Here is an 18,910-nt window from a genome sequence, read left to right on the forward strand (position 1 = left end):
AGTTGGAAATAATCCTGTTTATTAAAGACAGTTCTTTGCAACTTGTCAAGGTCAGGTGAGTGAGAAACTGAGAGTTGATGAGGGGGAGCAAAATGATCGTCATTCTCCGCCATGAGCCGACAAATAAATGGGGTGCATGTCGAGTTGACTAAGCCACCAAGTCCTGAACCCAACGTCAGTCCTGGCAAGAAAGTCCTAGATCTATACAATAGGGGCTAGTAAATGTGCCTAGGTGAACACTCATCTACGTTTGCTTGGGACACGATAGTGACATGAGTCTGACTGAATGGACGACTCATATCTGAAAGACAAGTAATTGGTCTCATGGTTGTTGAATGAACAAGTCAAAAGACCTGAACGTATCATTGATAATTCTGGTTCACCTCTCATAAACACAAAGAGCGGTGGAATCATTGCGAGCCCCTTCATGGTCCCCATGCGCTTCTTGCTTCTCCATCTCCAAGATGAATGCTTGCATCCACCATTCCCAACATACAATTCCAGCATCATCCTCACCGTGACGGCTCCTCTAGACCCCAAGAAATCGTTTAGACATTATAGCTGTCTTTACGCCTGGTTCAAGAAAAGGGGGCCTCCGCAAGGTCGCATGCCGGCTAAAACATATCCACCATGCAATATCGGACCGTACCATAGAGTTCGGCCTCGGGACTCGCGGCCACCGACAGCCCTGCCTACGGTCTGACTCCCTCGGAGGCCGACTTCATCGATCAAATAACGGCGAGTTTGATAGGGTTTAGTCCAAAGGTCACCGATCTTTCACATGTGACTTGGCGTTGTGTTGAATAAATTCATTAACGAGCGATGCAAATTTGGCTTCCTGGACGTTTCTCATCCCAGCACCCAATGATACATCACAGCAGGATCGCTTCACTCAACGGAATGTCTTCCAAGAAAGTGGCTGCGAAGAAGACGGCTGAGCCCAAGGAGACTGTGTCCTTGGGCCCGGCTAACAATGGTATGATCAACAGTTGTGGTGTTTGTCTTGCCATGATCTAATTCTTACCTCAAGAGCTTGTATTCGGAGTTGCCCGCATCTTTGCCTCTTTCAACGACACCTTTGTCCACATCACCGACATGAGGTTTGTTCCATGCCCAAAACCGACAGCCCAGCAAAGGGCTGTGACTCTCAAAGGCCGAGATCTTAGGGCTGACACTCGATTGCTAGCGGTCGTGAGACAATTGCGCGTGTCACGGGTGGCATGAAGGTCAAGGCTGATCGAGATGAATCTTCCCCTTATGCCGCAATGTTGGCTGCCCAGGATGCTGCCGCCAAATGCAAGGAGAAGGGCATCAACGCTTTGCACATCAAGCTCAGAGGGACTGGCGGTGCGATTCTCCCCAGACCTGAACTAGCTTCTAGACGGTTAAGCTAATTCTATACTGGTGTAGGTAACGGAAGAATGACACCTGGTCCTGGTGGTCAGGCTGCTCTCCGTGCCCTTGCCCGTGCCGGCATGAAGATCGGCCGTATCGAAGACGTTACTCCTACTCCTTCCGACTCGACTCGACGAAAGCAGGGACGCCGTGGTCGCCGTCGCTAGAAGGGTTCTGGGTTGGATTGGGAAAAGAGTGTTTGGGTATCTGAAAGCATTCCGAAAACAAAACCACTCAGTAAATAAGACAATAGATGGCTGTCGTTGTCTCAAGTTGCACGTTTTCCGCTCGAAGTATCAGGAGCGTCACCGGCTGGAGTTCATAGATTTGGCCTTGGTCAGCATTTTCTGTTGTCACGCCCATTTTTTGAATTCCGTGCTCATCGTTCTTTGCTGATACCGACCCTATTCCCTTGCTAAATTGACAACTCCATCCATTTCCCGGGTTCCCTTCCGATGCTTTTCGTCATTTCATACGTAACCTATCAAAAGTAGTACATGATAAACAGTCAAGTGGTGCCCAAGAACGATGGATGGATCAACCAAGCAATCCTGGCTTGAAATCATCTAACTTGAATGAGGCGGCAGAAAATTAGGCTTCTCCATCAATTCCCACATGGCCTGATTACTATGCAACCAATGCTCCAACTCTGCTCCGTTCCCCATGCGCATTATGGGGTTGATCAGTCCCTGCCCATCCCCAGGATTGGCTCCGGCCATATCCAACTCTCCCTGAGCAAAGTCGGAGCCCATACTTTGCACAAACCCCTTTTGCAGCCCCTGTCCTAATGGTGGTGGTATACCCAAGGCCGTCAGGTATCTGTCTATCTCGCCACTAGTCTCCGCTTGACCATCGTCCGGCGTGGAAGCGTGGAGCTCGAAGTAGCGGAGGGCGACGCTGTGGAGGACTTGGAAGAGGCGATGGAGTTTGGCGGCGGCATCGGATATGTCTGTAGCTGGTTGGATTGAGGCGACGAATGTGCCGAGGCGGTCAAGGTCAGTTTGGTCTCTCGCTTCAATTATGTGACAAAACAGGACGATAAAGGGGACAAAGGGGGAGAACAGGAGAGTCCTAGATGAGCAAGTGATTAGCATTCAACATAGACCGGTGAGCAATTGATTCGAGCTTACCAGTTAACGTAAGTAGTTAAATAGGCACCACCGCATTTGTTGACGACGGCCATGCAGTCTTGGTGTCTCGCCAAGGTAGCTCGAGCAGCGTCCAAGCAGGAACGGCTAAAAGTTGTTGAAGTACCAGATTCTCGAGGAGCCGCCCGATAGATCAGAGTGAGGAGTGATAGACGCAGAACATCATCCGAGATGTAATAGAAGTCCATCAAATCCTCTCCCGAGTTCTTCTTTGAGATTTCGATCCATTTTTCCTGTATCGAGTTTCAGCAAGAAGAATACATCCAACGGTACAGCTGCTAGCTTACATTGGTCTCCTGTGTCGCCTTCTGAAGATTGGCCATGTCAGACACGAGATGCTCAACCCGGGCTCGCCTTACGTCGCCAGGTTGATTCATGGAGTCTGCGCTGTAAAGAAGCTCATAAATATTCCCCTGGCAGCGTGCGGACTCGATCCATAACACAAAGTAGGCCATAACAGGGTGCTGGTGGGTATCTGTCGTTGAGGGTCGGCTTATGGTAATATCCCAGTCAGGCATTGTTGATGGCCGACCGAGACGAAGGGACAGGCATTTTTCGATAAAGTAGACGCTCCAAAACAGGAACTTCTTGAATTGTACCTCGTCTGGTGCATCGGTCTGCATCGAAGTGGCTCGGTGATAGCCCAAAGTGTGGCATAGCTCGGATGCCTTGGAGCACAGCGTCCATGATAAGGAGGGTTTCGAGAGTTCAATTGCGTGCCAGGCCTTTTGGTCTAGTTACTACCAGTGTTCATCTTCAGGCCGGGGTGAGGTGGTAACTTACACCAAAGAGTAGCGCGACAATGAAATCCGTCGTCGCAGGCAGTTGCAGCGGCAGGTTGGCAAGAGCCGTCTCGAGGTTCTCGCGGCACAAATGGGCATACTTGAGATAAGTGCCCTTCTCTTCTACAGGGACTTGGCCGCTGTAATCCCCAAACAGAGAGTGGAGGCCGGCGTTGACGATGATGAAGTCTGTCTCGGAATACTCCTCGGAGAAGTAGACGTTAAGGCATATTTCCGAAAACTGCCTGATGAGGATAAACTCGTAAATCCAGCCGGACCCTGCGAGGCGCTGAGCTGGTCCCGGAAAGCGTGAGCCTATAGCATTGCAGTAGAATGTCGGGGCAAGGTACACCTACCTTTGGCAAGGCGGATCACCGTGAGAGCATTTTGGAAGGGAGGCAACTCGCGTTCTCCAATGCTGGGACGCTGGATCGGCCGGGCATGAGGATAGACCATCTCGTTGGCGACAGTCGGCTGTTTCAAGGCATCGACGACACAAGAGAGCGCCTCCAACGTCTCCTGCATATCCAAGGCGGAGCTCTGGAGAGGCTCTGCCCCGGCGGCTTGTTGCACAAAGTCATTTGCAAAGGTGCAGTGAGCGGTAAGCGAGGAATCTCCCTCGACGACGGCAGACGCTGACGGGGTAGTGTAGTTTCCAGGACTCAGGGCACAAGACTGCACAGTTGGCGCGTGATCGGCTTTTTGAGGATTGCCAGGTGAGGGGTTCGTCTTGAGATCTTGCAGCAGACCAATGACTGCCTGCAGTTGGCCGTCGATCCGATCGATCTTTTTCTCACTAAGTCGAGTATATCAGAGGATGCTGGTGACCAACGGCACACGAGCCACAGAAAGCTGGTTGAGGAAACGTGACGGAAGTGGTAAGGCAAGGGACGCACTACTGCGGCGTCAAGAGAATCCGCGTACGTTTCTCTCTCGGCGCTGTGTCGCTATGGGTGCACTCAATCTTGGTGGTGATGCATCGAGAGCATGGGTCCTCTCTATTGCAGCGGATCTAGTTCAACGCAACATCAGCACGCATCCGGGGTGTCAGTACGCCTTGTACTGCATACCTTTCGGGCACGACAAGGGTCACACTACAGTACATTTATTAGCTGTGATGAGTGTGGCACTAGATCCTGCCAAGAGGACAAGACTTACAGCTCGTCGGAGGGTGTGTTGCGGCGACGCTTCTGGCTTGTCGTCGTACGTATCGGGCTCCATGGCTTACTGGGACGGGTTGGGCATGCAGAGGGGGAGATGGCTGTAAGGAAGAGGCATGCGGCGGGCTCGGGAAGGGAGAGGTCGGCCCCCGAGGAATGATTGGGTTTGTATGATAGAACTTTCGGAGGTGGATGACGTCGGCCCCCGGGAAATGAGCGAGTCATACCGGCGAACGACCCACGGGAGAGACCGCCGGCTCGGTGGCCGCAGGCTCCGCGCGCGAGGATACATTTTACTGCGGGGCGCCGTGGCGCAAATGGCGACCCTAATTGAGACTGCTGATGTTGATCACCTCCATCGCCTCTTGGGTTGGGTTAAATTTGCAGTGCAAATTAAACAGAAGTGCTCCTACTACTGGTCGGCTGGCCGCACAAAGATCTACTTTTTTAGTATTATCTGCAATGACGACAAGAAGCCATCAGCCACAATAGCAAAAAACACAGTCATTAATACACGACGGTATCAAAACCCAATACCGTAAACACCATAACCCAAAAGTTCTACTTACTTTGGCAACCTGACTCTCAGTAGTTGTGCACCGGATAAACTAGACATGAGCAGCCAGAATCACGGCGTTTATGAGAATCCTTCATTCGGCGGTGCGGTTAAACGTGCTGATTAAGCCTGGCATCATATCGCAGCACCGATTTCTATCACAACATGCGTGAGCGCCGGCCAGATGCCAATCATTGGACTTCGAGACGATCCACTGGTAGGTAGCTATTATTAAAACCAGGCCAGCCTACCGAAATAAAGAGACCAAATCCCATGCATTCTTGGCTGTCAATGCTCGTTCCACAAGTATTGCATAAACCAGGAATCAACAGGCAACATCAGCCGAGGTGGAGCTTTCATATCCGTCGAGTCAGCCCGCGTAAGCAGACACGATTGTCAATCATGCATCCTAGATATCTCCAACACTCCCATCTCTCACTCACAACTATTCTGTCCTTGAACTTTATCGTCATGGAAGAGCACCGCATCTGGACGATCAAACTTCCGCCCGAGGAGTGCCCTGATCCGGACTCCTTGGGCTCACTTGAAGCCATTTACCGCGAATTATGTCGCATCGACGACATAGATCGGAGCCTCACCAAGGCAAGGCTTGAGGGATACGACGACAGTTGGTGGGAATACTTTGACGGTAACAGCGATGGAGACTACGCAACGGAAGAACAGATCGACGCTGCGTGCCGAGATGCAATCTGGCGGGTTGATCGTGACCGCGAGGCCCTCAGGGGGAAAGCTATGCATCTTTCACGCGACACCTTGAGACGCCTCGGTATTCTTGATTTATCCGTGGAGATCCTTGTCCAAGTCTTCGGCTACCTCCAGCACCAAGACATTGAGGTTAGAGACAACAGCATCATCTACTGGCCCTCCAAAGTCCAGTCCGTGTCGAATGCAAGTGAGCCATTTCTCACAATATACAACGCGCGTCAAGTTTGCCGTGTCTTCAACACACTCGCTTCACCACACCTCTGTCCATTTCTCAATCTGAAAATCGAACAAGAATCTCTGGATCGCGCCGAGATTCTCCTCGAGAACCCATACATCGCCAGTGGTGTCATGGGCATCCAGGTGTCACTCGAGTACCGCCCCATCGAACTAGCAGAGAGTTTCAGGCAGTTCGCCACATGGAGGATGGGAGATCTAACCCAGATGAATCACACCGTGAATTGGCCCATCGGCGTCACCCATGAGGAGGATCCAGAATCTAGGCCGGGACAGCTCCGAAAAGGTAATCACTAGGAGATATACGATGCGTGGGATTATTTTCTCGGGTTCATGGAAGAGTCGGACTACTTGCCTGAAGAGGATGGCCGAATCTATCAGCCAAGGGGAACGTACCTACCAGACAAGGCAGCACTCGAATTCTGGAGAATATTCTGCAACGGCCACAAAGAATACGTCAAACTTCAAAAGTCCCAGTACGGCTTGATCCATTCCCGGACCTTTGTCACAACTCTGTCATCGCTAGCCTCGCGACTAAACCGGCCCCTCGCCCTGAGGATGCACGGCAGTTTCGACGCTGACGGATTATCGAACCGGTACGACGCCTACAAGATCTTCACCGACAGCGCGGAACTCGCCAAGTTCATGCCTACTGCAAACACCTGGCGTGAGTTGTACAGCATGAGGGGGCCTGTCATGCTCCATCAGGCAAAGATTCTTTCCGAACTCCCCATAGCCATGCACGAGGCTGGAGTTGTGCTGAGGCACCTGACGGTCGGTTGCCTGCCTGAATTAAACAGCTACTCCACACTGTGTCCCGGCGAGGACGAGAGTCTAGATTCTCCAGCATGGGGAGACTTGTCGGCAGCATGCCAGCATCTTGAAGTTTTCCAGGTTGAATGGGGTGGCCGCCCTGCGCGAGGAAAGTTCCTCTACCTCGGGGACGAGGTCTACAATGAAAGATACGTCAACTCGGTGCTTTCAAGTCAACAGCTTGAACATGTCAATGTTACAATCAGCCCCTTTGGTCTAACCGACGGCACTGGCCATACCACAATAGCAGTACCACACATGCCAGCTGTCCTGGCAAACATCAACTGGCCACGAATCGAAAAAGTCAGCATCAACACTTTAAGTCTACGCTATGAGGAGATTGAACAGTTCTGCAAAGCTCTAGGTTCAAAAGTCGAGTACATCGGACTCATTTCGATCAACTTGGAAAGCGGCAGCTGGGTAGATATCCTCGATATACTGCGCGACAAGATGGCCAGCAGCCGCAAATCAGGGAGGTGCCGAGTCTGGCTGGCCGATCTGCGAGGAGGCGAACTTGGTCAAAGGGGGAGTAACTTTGTCAACCGTACGCCGTTCCCCAGGGGACAGGAGCTCGAGGACCCAGGGTTGATAGACTGGTTTCGGGACTACATCAAGGGAGATATGGACAAGAATCCAGCGGTCAAAAGTAGATTTTTCTGGAGTTCAGGGACGCCCAAGGCTTGATATGTTGCCAGTAATAGGTGGTGGATTTCAATACCAGATTATTCTCGAGACCAGCCCTCGCGATACATTATTTACACCTTGTGGCGGCTTCCTTCCTCCGCAAGTGGAGAGACGCTCTGTGGAAGAAGTCAAGGTAGCATACCCCTTCAAATTCAATACGTGATAATCTTACATTGAAAATACATACCAAATATGGGCAAAAACACCATGATAAAGTCATCATCTGATTTCCCCGGACAATCATCAAAACCCGTAAAATCCGCAGCCCCCGTGAGCCACCAAATCTTATCTCCACTTCTGGCGAAGCCATTTCCTATCATGGACCAGTTGGGCTGACAGACTCCAATCAACCGAGGCCAATTATAAGCCTGGGCTGAACCGCGGCGTCAAGTGGTTTCCGTCTCCGACGGTCACCGCTCCCAACCTCTTCATAATCATCTATTTTCAAAATATCAAACAGATCATTACTCAAACATCACTCTGGGTATCGCTGGCAGGTCGGTCGTCTTGAGCCCAAGAGCCGAAATCTCAGCATGGCTTCACTATTCGCTTGGCTTCTTGGCCGCTCTCACTCGGGACCGCCTGTGTTCCCTGACGACGAGGTGTTGCCAATGCACCCATTCGACGATACGGCCACTCTTCGCGACTATACTTTGATATGGACATTCCGCTACGATGAAGTACTCGACGCCGACATGCTGGGAGATAGTCTGTCTCGGCTCTTTCAAATGGAGGGATGGCGGAAGCTTGGAGGAAGACTTCGCTTACGCGTAAGCAAACTGCTAAACAATTTTGAGGCCTCTTCTGACATACGCAGCCGGACGGGAAAACTGAAGTTCACGTCCCTCGTGAGTTTACCACGGAACGGCCATCTCTGCATTTTACAAAGGAGCACCATGACATCACCATGGTCGAACACCCAGAGGCATCCAAGCTTCCAGCCTCCACAGCAGAGCCCACTACGTTTCCGGGCGCTCGCAATTTTGCCAGCTTGGCCTTGGGTCCTGGCGCGCCTAGAACTATCCAGGACTACTTTCAGAAGGATGTGCCGCAGTTTTCTCTGCATCTTGTGACCTTTACTGATGGCACTCTGGTCTCTATCAACTTTAACCACGTCTCTAGCGATCTTGGCGGTTTAAAGGCAATTTTCAAGGCCTGGCAGAGCATTCTTGCCGGCAAGCCAGAGGAAGTTGCGCCTTTCGTTGGATACAAGGATGATCCTATGGCAGGTCTCTACAACGACGAGACTACCGTTAAGCCGACCCTTGCAGACACCCAACTCACAGGTTGGAAAATTCCCTTGTGGGCGCTGAGGCATCTAGTCGAGACTTGGTGGAAGGGTCTCGACGCACGCATCATCTGTATCCCGAAGAAAGTCATCGACGCCATTGTCCAAGAGGCAAAAGATCATGTCACCCTCAAAGGTAATGCTGATCTCTTTGTATCCGAAAACGACGTCATCATGGCATTCTGCAACAAGATGGTGGCCAGTAGTCTGGCTGCGCATCGTCACATTGCCAATCTCCTCGTGATCGACCCTCGGACTCGAGTCAAGTCCGTGTTTCGGGATGATACAGCCTATGTGCAGAACATCACCTCGTCGGCCATTTTCCTCTGTCAGGCGGGCGAAGCACTCACTGCGCCGACTGGAGAGATAGCCCTCAGGTCTCGGGCAGCCCTTGATGAACAATGCACGGAGGAGCAACTCAAGGCGACCACAAAGTATGCCTACCGATCCATGATGGACGCAGGAAACCCGCTCGTGCTGGGCAAAGGTGTCAGCTCTGTCCTCATGGTGGTGTCCAACTGGAGCAAGGCCGGATTCCTAGACAATTTTGACTTTAGTCCAGCTATCGTCAAGCCCTCGCACAAGAAGAGGCCAGGGGCCAAGCCGGGACACCCTGTGTACTACCACTCGCAGTCCCTGGGAACGGGTATGGTTACTATGAATATGGTTACCATCATGGGAAGGGATTTGGAGGGTAACTTGTGGTTATCAGGAGAGTTTTCTGGTCCCACTTGGAATTCAGCCTTGGAGTATTTCCGATCCTACATGTAAAATCGATGTCGACGAGGTTCTGAATTTCGGCACATATCCTAAAATTCTAGGAGTCTCTTCTTCTATTCCTCCAACTGTAGCAAGTTTACTATTAGTTCTTGAACAAAAATCTGCGTTGGTTCCATCCCTAGGATGCGGATATCTCGAGGAAGGCTGCCCACTCTTGGTCAAACCCCCACTTTCGAGATGATTATCACCATCTCCTTCAAACAAGTTGAAGGAGTGGAACAATGGAGACCCCACTTACTCAGAAGTGGAATAGACGATAGGAGATTATCTTGATATAAGAAGAAGGGTCTCTTATGCGTTTAGTTGTCGAAAGTGACCTGCTAAACTTCACCAACAAAGGAGATTTAACCTACCAATTCAGCATAGATTTACTCTCAGTACAACAGCCATCGACGAATAGTAAGTACCGAAGAAGCAATATGACTAGAACAATTGACTGACTGTTCAAGTGTCTTCTGATATTGGACAAATCACCGCTGCTCTACACGCCTACGGCGCAGCCCTCAAGAGCGGCGACGTAGACCAAGCCGTCAACCTCTACACATCAGACGGCGTCATCCTCCCACCACACTTCACCGCCAGCGCCGGCACCAAAGCCCTCCACGAAGCCTACACACGTATTTTCAGCAGCATTGAACTCGACCCCACGTTCCACATCGACGAGATAGTCGTCATGTCACCAGAGTGGGCGTTTGCGAGGACGACGGCCTCGGGGACAAAGACCATGAAGGCTACGCAGGAGTCGGAGCCGCATTCCAACCAGGAGCTGTTTATTATGAAGAAGGAGGAGGGGGATTGGAAAATTGCTAGGTATGCGTTTTCGACTATGAAGCCGCTGATTCAAAATGGAGTTCGGAGGAGTTGAGCGGGTTATGGGGAAGGGTTCGACCCAGCTTAGAAGGATTGTTAATAATGACGATTAAGCTTCCCCTCTAAGTCAACGAAATCAGCTCGAAGCCGTTAAATAGAAGTTAGAAATAGATAAATACTCTAAAATCTAGTTGTGCCTGAGTACAACTTATCTACCTATCTTTATCTACATACTCTAAGCATTCGCTCTGTTAAAATCATCTACCGATCCTAGCAAATCAAAACGGATAACTTCTTACTTGGAACCACGGAGGACTTTACTTTCCTATTCTCACTGGACTCCAAGTCTCTCAAGCAAATCACAGTGGTTGGACCCTGGGCTACTCGCAAGTGCTGCTAAGCCACCGTACCAATTAATGCCGGAAAAGCCGGTTGCCTATTATGGGGCGCAGTGTGACTAACTCAGCCACAATATTGATATCTGCGACACTCCCTTGAATTCACAACTCAGCTGAACCAAGACCTTCAAACTACCCGAACGGCCAAAGATTGACGGTTAATCCTACCGATTGCCTCTCATGGAGCCGTTTGATTACATCCAAGACGTCTACCATCCAGAGAGCAGGCGCTTAGCCATCTCTATCGCCTACGAAGCCAGCCAAGAGGCATTTCAGCTAGTCCTGCAGGCACTCTCTGAATCTGTCTCCATGGCGGCATCTACTCTTTTCTTTTTCATCGTGGCAGCGGCCCCTTGGCTGGCCATCGGGTACCTGCTTATTGCGATAAATCCAAATTTTATTGAAGAACACTGGTTTCTTTCATTCTTTGCTTGTTTCTTCGTGGTATATCTCGCCAAGTTCCTCGTTTCATATGCTCTTGATCTGTTTAATCGAGTTGCAGAGAGGATTTGGGGACGCGCCTATATCCGAAGAATTCCAAGATGGTTGATAACGGGGCATCTAAGGCGGACTACGCGCGATCTGACATGGTCCATGTCTCAGATCAAAGGGGCCTTGAACGTCACGAAACGCCTGCTGAAATACTTCAGGCGTACTGAAACCAAGCCAATCTGCGAGCTCTGCCACAATCTCAACTCTTACCATCGCGAAGTCTCGATGAGCTACACCAAGGTCCTTCAGAACCGAGGCAATTGTACCACGTGCGCCATCATGTCAGCAGGAGTCAGACGCTTCTTCCCGCCCAAGGACACCACTTCCGACTTCTTCCTGCCGTGGAGGAGATATCGGCGTGGTGATGAGATTACTCTGACATGGGATCGCTACGATAAAACAATTCGGGTTGAGACGGGTGACGTTCATACCCATTGGCCAAGTCTTATCTTTTACTGTTTTGGCAAGGGGCCTGATTTACCCATCCTATCATCACCGAAAGCTTACGTCGACGACACTAGATCTGAAGCTAGTTTACACTGGATGCAATCTTGGATTATGAAGTGCACAACAGAGCACGAGCACTGCAACAAGAGTGAACCACAACCTCTCCCCGACCGTGTTCTTGACTTGGGCGTTTCCGGGGACTCGACAATTCGACTTATGGACACGCAGAATCAGCTCGGATACTACGCCTGCTTAAGTCATAGATGGAGTTCTGACCAACCCCTGCGGACACTTGAGGAAAATATAGAGTCGTTCAAATCCGGGATTCCAATGGGGGTGCTTCCAAAGACGTTTCGAGAGGCCGTTTCTGTTTGTAGACGCCTCTCGCTACGATATCTCTGGATAGACTCTCTTTGCATCACACAAGACTCGCCCGAAGAAAAACAACGTCAATTTCCCAAGATGGCCTCGATCTATGAGAATTCGCTGCTCACTATCGCCGCCACAAAGGCTTCTGGCCACCAAGAAGGTCTGCACGCTGAAGAAGACGAAGAGGCAGTCTATCTGGAGTGTATACCAGCGTCTGAACTAGGACATGGACTCATCGATGACATTTGGGTGCGCCTCGCCTACCCAAACAGCTGGGAAGCCATAAATCACTGGCATGATGGCATCAATGCAAAAGACAACGAGCAAGAGTGGCCTCTTCTCACTCGAGCATGGGTGTTTCAAGAACGTCTTCTATCGCCTAGAATGCTTCATTTTGCCAAGAGAGAACTGGTTTGGGAGTGCCGGGCCTGCGTTTCCTGCGACTGCGGCAAGGATCATGGCAAACCAAGTGATGATCTCGAGTTTCGAAGGCTGGTCAGTAGTCAGTCGATCAAGACCAGCGATGTCACACCGATGCAGTTGAGATACCTTTGGTACGCCATCGCGCAAAGGTACTCACACGTGATGGGAAACTTGACACACGAGAGTGACGTCTTTCCAGCCCTCTCTGGTCTCGCCAGTCGAATCTCAGGGCTTCTCAACGATGACTACATGGCCGGGCTCTGGCGTAGCAATATGGTCGAGGGCCTGCTCTGGACCCGCGATACCAAACACGGGTGCAGGAAAGACGGCAAACCAAAAGAATGGCGCGCTCCAAGCTGGTCGTGGGCATCTATCGTGGGCGAGATAGTCTACCAGCACAAGGGCCGATCCTACTTTGGATCTGAGCTCCAGGAGATATACACAAACGCCGTCAACGTTTACTGCGACCCAGCAGGCTTGGACAGGACAGGAGAAATATCCTCGGCTATGTTGACACTTTCTGGCTGGACATCCCCTGCTACACTACGAATACGCCGTACAGAACGACGATCCATGCGATCAGATGAACCAATAGTCGAGGTCTCCCACACTCTTGTCCGGTACCATAGTGGCGAAGGAACAAGATTTATCCCTGACCACCCTGAAGACATGATTGACGGAACCGTGGTTCTCTGTATGAGACTTGCCAAGATTGGGGGCCGCGACTGGTACATGGTTCTCGGAAAAGAGTCACCGACGTCGACGAATTACAAGAGGCTGGGGTTGTTGGAAGGGGAAAATGTGACTTGGTCCTGGTTTTCCCCAGCAAGTTGGCGCCGGCGAGCTGAGGAACGATTTCATGAGGAGAAGAAAGTGATTTATGTTGTATAGAAGCCTCAGGGGCTCGTTCCATAATGCTTGGGTGATAGATCCGTGATAATAGACTTGAGGGGCCCACACTAACCTGCCCTGAGTATCCCCCTTTCACCTTGAAAGCCCGAGTTTTAGCGATGCGTTCACACTATGTTTACCTACTGATATCCCTTCAAGCGATTTGAGCTAAAAGGCTCCACCACCAAGTCCCAATGAGCCCTCGGCTGCTTCTTCAATTCGCTATCTTAGGTCAGCATGCAATGCCAGCACATAGTTCCCCGCCGAGAAGATCTAACATTGGCTGTGGTTTTACTAGCTGTGCTCCATAAACGACTCAGCGGCTAATAAGCGAGGATAAAACCCATCGCATATGCGGCTGAATAGACAGACGCACTCGAGCATCTCTCCAAACCAAGAGTCAAACAATATGAACTGTCCACCCCCAGTAACAGTCTGCCAACTTTGCAAGGAGCTGCTTATCCCAGAGATCAACACCCATGACGACCATACTTCCTCAGGCAAGAGGGAGTCCTGCCGGGACCAACAGACCCTCAAACACGCGGCTGATCAAACGATGCTTCCTTTGTAGTCGAATTCGGGAGCTTCTAGGACCTTTCGACGAACAGACAACCCCCAACGATGAAAGACTCTCCATTGTCTCCGGACAAGCTCGGCTGTGAATGGCCTAGGGGGACTATGCTGCTTTATTATCCCGAAGGGCATCACTGTGGGGCCATAGAGATCATTATTGATCCTTCGATGTTTCAGGCATCTCCTGAACGGAGAAATGGCATCTTCTTCATACTTAACCCTCTGGATGGTACCAATCACACATCTATTTCCACAATTTGCTGTCTAACTTTGATAGAATCATCCATGGCGGATACCATCAACCAGCTCCCAGAAAGCACAAAGTCCCCGGCGACATTGTCCACGGCCAAGGAATGGATTTTCAACTGCATGAAACCACCCAAAGTGCGAAAAAGTCAACCCTGAAAGGGATTAGTACCCAACCAGGCTCCTAGACTGCGGATCCCAGGCAGATACAGACCCACGGTGCATCCTGGTAGAAACTGGAACCAACATCATCACCGGCGGTTATATGACTCTAAGCCATTGCTGGGGTCTTGTCGACTGCATGAAGCTGACAACGGACAACCATGACGAGATGGTCAGGGGAGTACCCTCGTCCCAGCTGCCTCAGTTATACCAAGACGCACTCTATGTGACTCGCAGCCTGGGCGTACGATACCTCTGGGCCGATTCCCTATGTATTATACAGAAAGGTGGCAATCTCACTGACTGGAATCACGAGGTGGCCCTCATGAGCAAAGTCTACTCCAGGTCGCTATGCAATATCTCTGCGAGTGACGCCCCAGATGCCACCTACTCTTTGTTCAACACTCGAGATACGGACACATGCTTTCCCGAAACGATAGAATTCGCCTTTAACGGAATTACCTCTCGTTATTTGATATCCGAGGATTGATATTGGGACACCGAAATTACAGATCGTTGGTAAACACACGAGTCTGGGTTCTTCAAGAACGTCTTTTAGCCCCTCGCGTCTTGCATTTCGGCAAACGTCACTTGGTATGGGAATGCAAGGAGAAACTCGCTTCAGATGCCTACCCCGAGGGCTTACCTCGCGCTGGCACATCCTCTGACTTGCGTCTTAAGGGGATGTTTCCACGTCCAGGTTTATCAAGCCGAGAGTACAGGCATATCTGGCAGATAATTGTCTATCTATACGCGAGCTGCATGCTCACCTTCCCCGGCGATAGACTAGTCGCCCTCTCCGCTCTGGCAAGGACCATGGGAGGTTTTATGCAACAAAAGTACGTCGCTGGCATGTGGCGTGATAACTTGGAGCTCGAGATGCTCTGGTGTGTTGACGGCTTCTTTGGAGCTTCAACACCAGCCACTTATAGAGCTCCTTCTTAGTCATGGGTAGCATCAGTATGGCACCTGTTTCCGGCTGACACTGGGACGGATGGTCGGTCACTCATCAAGGTGGAAGAGGTACATCTGTATTATGTCGCCGACGACACATGGGGTATGCTGCGAGGCGGATGGCTTCATCTACGCGGCCATTTAAACAAGTTGTCACTAATTGACCCAGAGGACTGTAAGATGGCGGTGAATGGTGTCCAAGCCGAATTTTCGACACTCCAAACAACGAGAGGGATAAGGACTCCAAGCCAAATTTGTACTGCATGTTGGCACGAAGGGGTGAGAGTAGGCACGAAAATGTTGTCTTTATCTTGTTATTGGAGTTGATCGATGGTGAAACTGGAACATTCAAGCGCATTGGGCTTGCTCGTGGCGAGGTCAAGGACGCGCAGGCAACGTTTATAAGCCCCAGTGAAGGAGAAGACGAGTGTCCTTGTCTAGAGTATGTATATGGGCATCATTTAATACGCATCGTCTAGGTGCATAAGCTTCGACTAGCACTGCCTCAATCTGTGCGCAGCGTGGTCATTTCAATAGTGTCATCATAGCCACTCGGCCCTCTCTCCTCGCTTCTCAAATTCACACTGTTAATTTCTGTTGTTATCTATCAGATTAGGTTAAGTCTGGCACTGGCTCAAACCTCAACATTCCCCGAGTGTCCTCGTGTCCAGATGATTGGGTTCAGTCCACCCCCCCCAAATATCCTGCTGCTGTTCTGGATGAAAAGATTCTCTCGCCCATTGTTGATGCCAGCCATTGGTACTTTTCTGGCGGGAAACTAAATGGTATAGGTTTTCGAAATAGGTATTCTACTGAAGGCTACTAGTGACAATAAGTGACAGAGGTGTTGAGAGGTCGCGCAGCCTCAAACTCTCATGGCCGTGTGACTAGATATCAAGAGTCTATCCTGTTGATCTTCACTAGGCAACAATAAACAACAAACAGATTATTAAGAGCCGCTCATAAATATGAGGCTCTCCCCCGTTCATCCGCACTGAGATTTCTGGCTATTCCCCCACCTTTCACATCATTCCTAGGCTCAGATTGATAACCACGACACGACCACAATGAACACAACAACAAACACAACGCTTCTGGAGGACATCCAGAAGCTTCAAGGTGAACCATTCGGTGAGAGCCTGACCACGAATACTTTCTGGATGCTTCTATTCCTCATCTTCTCCAACCTCTTCTGGACTCTCTGGCAGTTGGCTGACCTCGCCTTCTGCAAGTCGGTCGACCGTTCAACACACAACAGCGACCTGGCAAGCGAGAATAATGATGAGCCGACGCGGCAGGACTTTATGTCACGAAACATCGCATCACGTAATGTCCAGTGCCTTGCTGTCACCTTTTCTAGCTTTCTTCTCCTGGCACAGCTCGTCGAAGGCTACTGGGTGTCACGACTATTTACTGGGATTACCGTCATCAGGTTCACCGAGTGGAGTGAAGCGACTTCCCACTTCGAGCCCCCTGTCCTGCACTACATCTTCAATGTCCCTGCGATCGCCTTCTTGTTAATTACTTGGATCGGAATCCTCAGTTTTGGCGCTGTCATACTTGATGTCCAGTGGAGATACACCAAGGAGCTTCTCACGCTCAGGATCAAGGACCAGAACAAGGGACATTGCCAAGGCCTTCAGTGCGCAGCAGAAACTGGAAATGGGGGGAACGGCAGCGAGGCTGATCTGGAATCTGGCTTGTTTATGGCGGACAAGGAAGCCCCGGGAAACCTTTTCGGAACGACATATCGATGAATTTGTGCGAGCTGTTTGGCTTAGTCACGTTCCCGTGCGAGGCAATTGGAAGGAATGGCATGGGGTTTAAGAGGAATAATGAACGAATTGGCATCTGCTGGGTTCTTGATAATGGCCGGGATGGAACACAAGGACAGAGTAACGAAAACTGAGCTGGAAAGCGGACTGTAGGCAGTTTGTGAGATGTTTGTTGCAACTGACTGGCTCTCACTTTGAAGACTCGAACAGGCATGAGTGTCGTTCCAATATTTGGACCAGACATGATTTGATTGTGCTACGAATTGTAATACTATGCAACTACTGTGTTGGCATTGGGATATGATGCTATGATGTGTTGACAATGTGTTCTTTGTTATAGTTGAAGCCTGTCCCTCGATGGAATAACTGAGCCAGGAGGCCGTAATGCCAAGCAAGTCCTGACTGTCTTTCGCTAGAGGACAAACACTGGTCAAAAGATAGCAGGTTGAACCATCATACGTACGAAATGATGTAGAGTTTCATCCATTTTCAGATCTTTGATCATCAAGCCGCTTGTAGCTCGTCTTTCATGCCTGCGTCTCACACCCTCAAAAGTGTCCAGATGATCCCGTCCACGACACTAACACGCACAACCATACCAATGTCGACCATCCCGAGGGGACCGAAACGGCAACATCAGCCCACGGCGAATCGGTCGATGCCAACTCATCTTTGTCAACCGAAACTTGCTCCTGCAAATCCCAAACACTTTTCTGGTGGAAACCACTGAGCCCAGCGTTCACATCACGAAACACCCAATGCGGTGTCGTCATATTTTCTAGTCTCCTTCTTCTGATTGATCCCGAACGTGGCACATATTCTCCGTTGGGGGTAATTTGGGAATCGCCCGCCGAATGAGAGATGAACATGTGGCTGATGACCTCTTCTAGATTGACGGTGATGATTATGGCAGTACGATGTCTTCCAGCGTTGGGTTTTGATGCTGCTGCGTGTCTCTCAGTGTGTTCTTTGATCTCGCGTACGACCAAGACGACATTGAAAAAGAAAAGAAAAAAGTGATTACGAGAAGGGAGACGGATGCTTATCTGGAAAGTTTAGCCAGCCCCTGGCTGTCTCACAAGCTAGTGAATCCATAGGAAGTAGATCCTAAAATAATCTTATTCTTCGACTTGATCAGTGCGAGCTAGTAGATTGCGAGTTGGCTGGGGAGACCAGTAAAAGTTACAACAGGTGCCGGAAGTCATCCACGCGGCGTTCATTGTAACTTGGTGGCTTCGATTCGGGGTCTTTGAAGACGATGAGGCCTTGAGAAAAGAATAAGAGGATGTATTGGACGGGCAAGTAGGTATCAAACAGAAAATAAATGATGATTTCAGGTACTCTCGAACATGGGGAACCAAAAATGGAGTGGTTTTTAGGTCTGCGGATAGAAGAGAATTTGTAGGTTTTTAGGTGCGGAATTAAGGAAGAGATAACCACTCCACTAGGGAGCACTCGTGTGTGCTTTTAGGGTGGGATACTAAGAGTTAACCTTACTTATAAAGGTCTTGCCTTTCATGACTTGGACTTAATGGTGCGGCGGTGTTGAACACAGTGTTTTTTACCGTTTTGATCGACACTCCCTTCCACTCTATCCTGCTCTAGTCGACAATTCTTGATATTGTGCAGTCATAAAGAAAGTCGTCTCGACTGTTTTCGAACCAGGGTAGGGTCAAAAAGAGTGGTTTTGAGGTCTGCGGAAAGAAGAGATTTGAGTTTTAGGTACGGAATTAAGGAAGAGTTAACCACTCGATTAGGTGAGCACTCGGATGTGCTTTTAGGATGGGAGTGAAAGGGTTAACCT

General features: G+C 50.2%; 6 protein-coding genes across 6 annotated transcripts; 5 read left to right on the forward strand and 1 right to left on the reverse strand.

Moving 5' to 3' along the window:
• Positions 1 to 900: 900 nt before the first annotated feature.
• Positions 901 to 1,562, forward strand: NCS54_01245700 (Hypothetical protein; the record flags this gene model as incomplete). Its single annotated transcript, XM_053157690.1, has 4 exons — positions 901 to 976; positions 1,031 to 1,100; positions 1,187 to 1,347; positions 1,411 to 1,562. The coding sequence occupies 4 exons, from the start codon at positions 901 to 903 to the stop codon at positions 1,560 to 1,562; spliced, it is 459 nt and encodes a 152-aa protein (XP_053013665.1).
• A 399-nt stretch (positions 1,563 to 1,961) lies between these two features.
• On the reverse strand, positions 1,962 to 4,546 carry NCS54_01245800 (Zn(2)-C6 fungal-type domain-containing protein; the record flags this gene model as incomplete). Its single annotated transcript, XM_053157691.1, has 8 exons — positions 1,962 to 2,466; positions 2,526 to 2,776; positions 2,831 to 3,268; positions 3,327 to 3,619; positions 3,682 to 4,121; positions 4,222 to 4,337; positions 4,396 to 4,419; positions 4,484 to 4,546. The coding sequence occupies 8 exons, from the start codon at positions 4,544 to 4,546 to the stop codon at positions 1,962 to 1,964; spliced, it is 2,130 nt and encodes a 709-aa protein (XP_053013666.1).
• Positions 4,547 to 5,512: 966 nt separating this feature from the next.
• Positions 5,513 to 7,498, forward strand: NCS54_01245900 (Hypothetical protein; the record flags this gene model as incomplete). The annotated part of the gene is made up of 2 exons (XM_053157692.1): positions 5,513 to 6,287; positions 6,342 to 7,498. The coding sequence occupies 2 exons, from the start codon at positions 5,513 to 5,515 to the stop codon at positions 7,496 to 7,498; spliced, it is 1,932 nt and encodes a 643-aa protein (XP_053013667.1).
• A 533-nt stretch (positions 7,499 to 8,031) lies between these two features.
• NCS54_01246000 (Hypothetical protein) lies at positions 8,032 to 9,557 on the forward strand (the record flags this gene model as incomplete). The annotated part of the gene is made up of 2 exons (XM_053157693.1): positions 8,032 to 8,268; positions 8,316 to 9,557. The coding sequence occupies 2 exons, from the start codon at positions 8,032 to 8,034 to the stop codon at positions 9,555 to 9,557; spliced, it is 1,479 nt and encodes a 492-aa protein (XP_053013668.1).
• A 2,618-nt stretch (positions 9,558 to 12,175) lies between these two features.
• Positions 12,176 to 13,396, forward strand: NCS54_01246100 (Hypothetical protein; the record flags this gene model as incomplete). The annotated part of the gene is made up of 1 exon (XM_053157694.1): positions 12,176 to 13,396. One exon carries the CDS (start codon positions 12,176 to 12,178, stop codon positions 13,394 to 13,396), a length of 1,221 nt encoding a protein of 406 aa, XP_053013669.1.
• A 3,002-nt stretch (positions 13,397 to 16,398) lies between these two features.
• NCS54_01246200 (Hypothetical protein) lies at positions 16,399 to 17,088 on the forward strand (the record flags this gene model as incomplete). Its single annotated transcript, XM_053157695.1, has 1 exon — positions 16,399 to 17,088. The coding sequence occupies one exon, from the start codon at positions 16,399 to 16,401 to the stop codon at positions 17,086 to 17,088; it is 690 nt and encodes a 229-aa protein (XP_053013670.1).
• Between the last annotated feature and the right edge of the window lie 1,822 nt (positions 17,089 to 18,910).

Source organism: Fusarium falciforme, chromosome 10, assembly GCF_026873545.1.
Source record: "Fusarium falciforme chromosome 10, complete sequence".
In the NCBI taxonomy this organism is placed as follows: Eukaryota; Fungi; Ascomycota; class Sordariomycetes; order Hypocreales; family Nectriaceae; genus Fusarium; species Fusarium falciforme.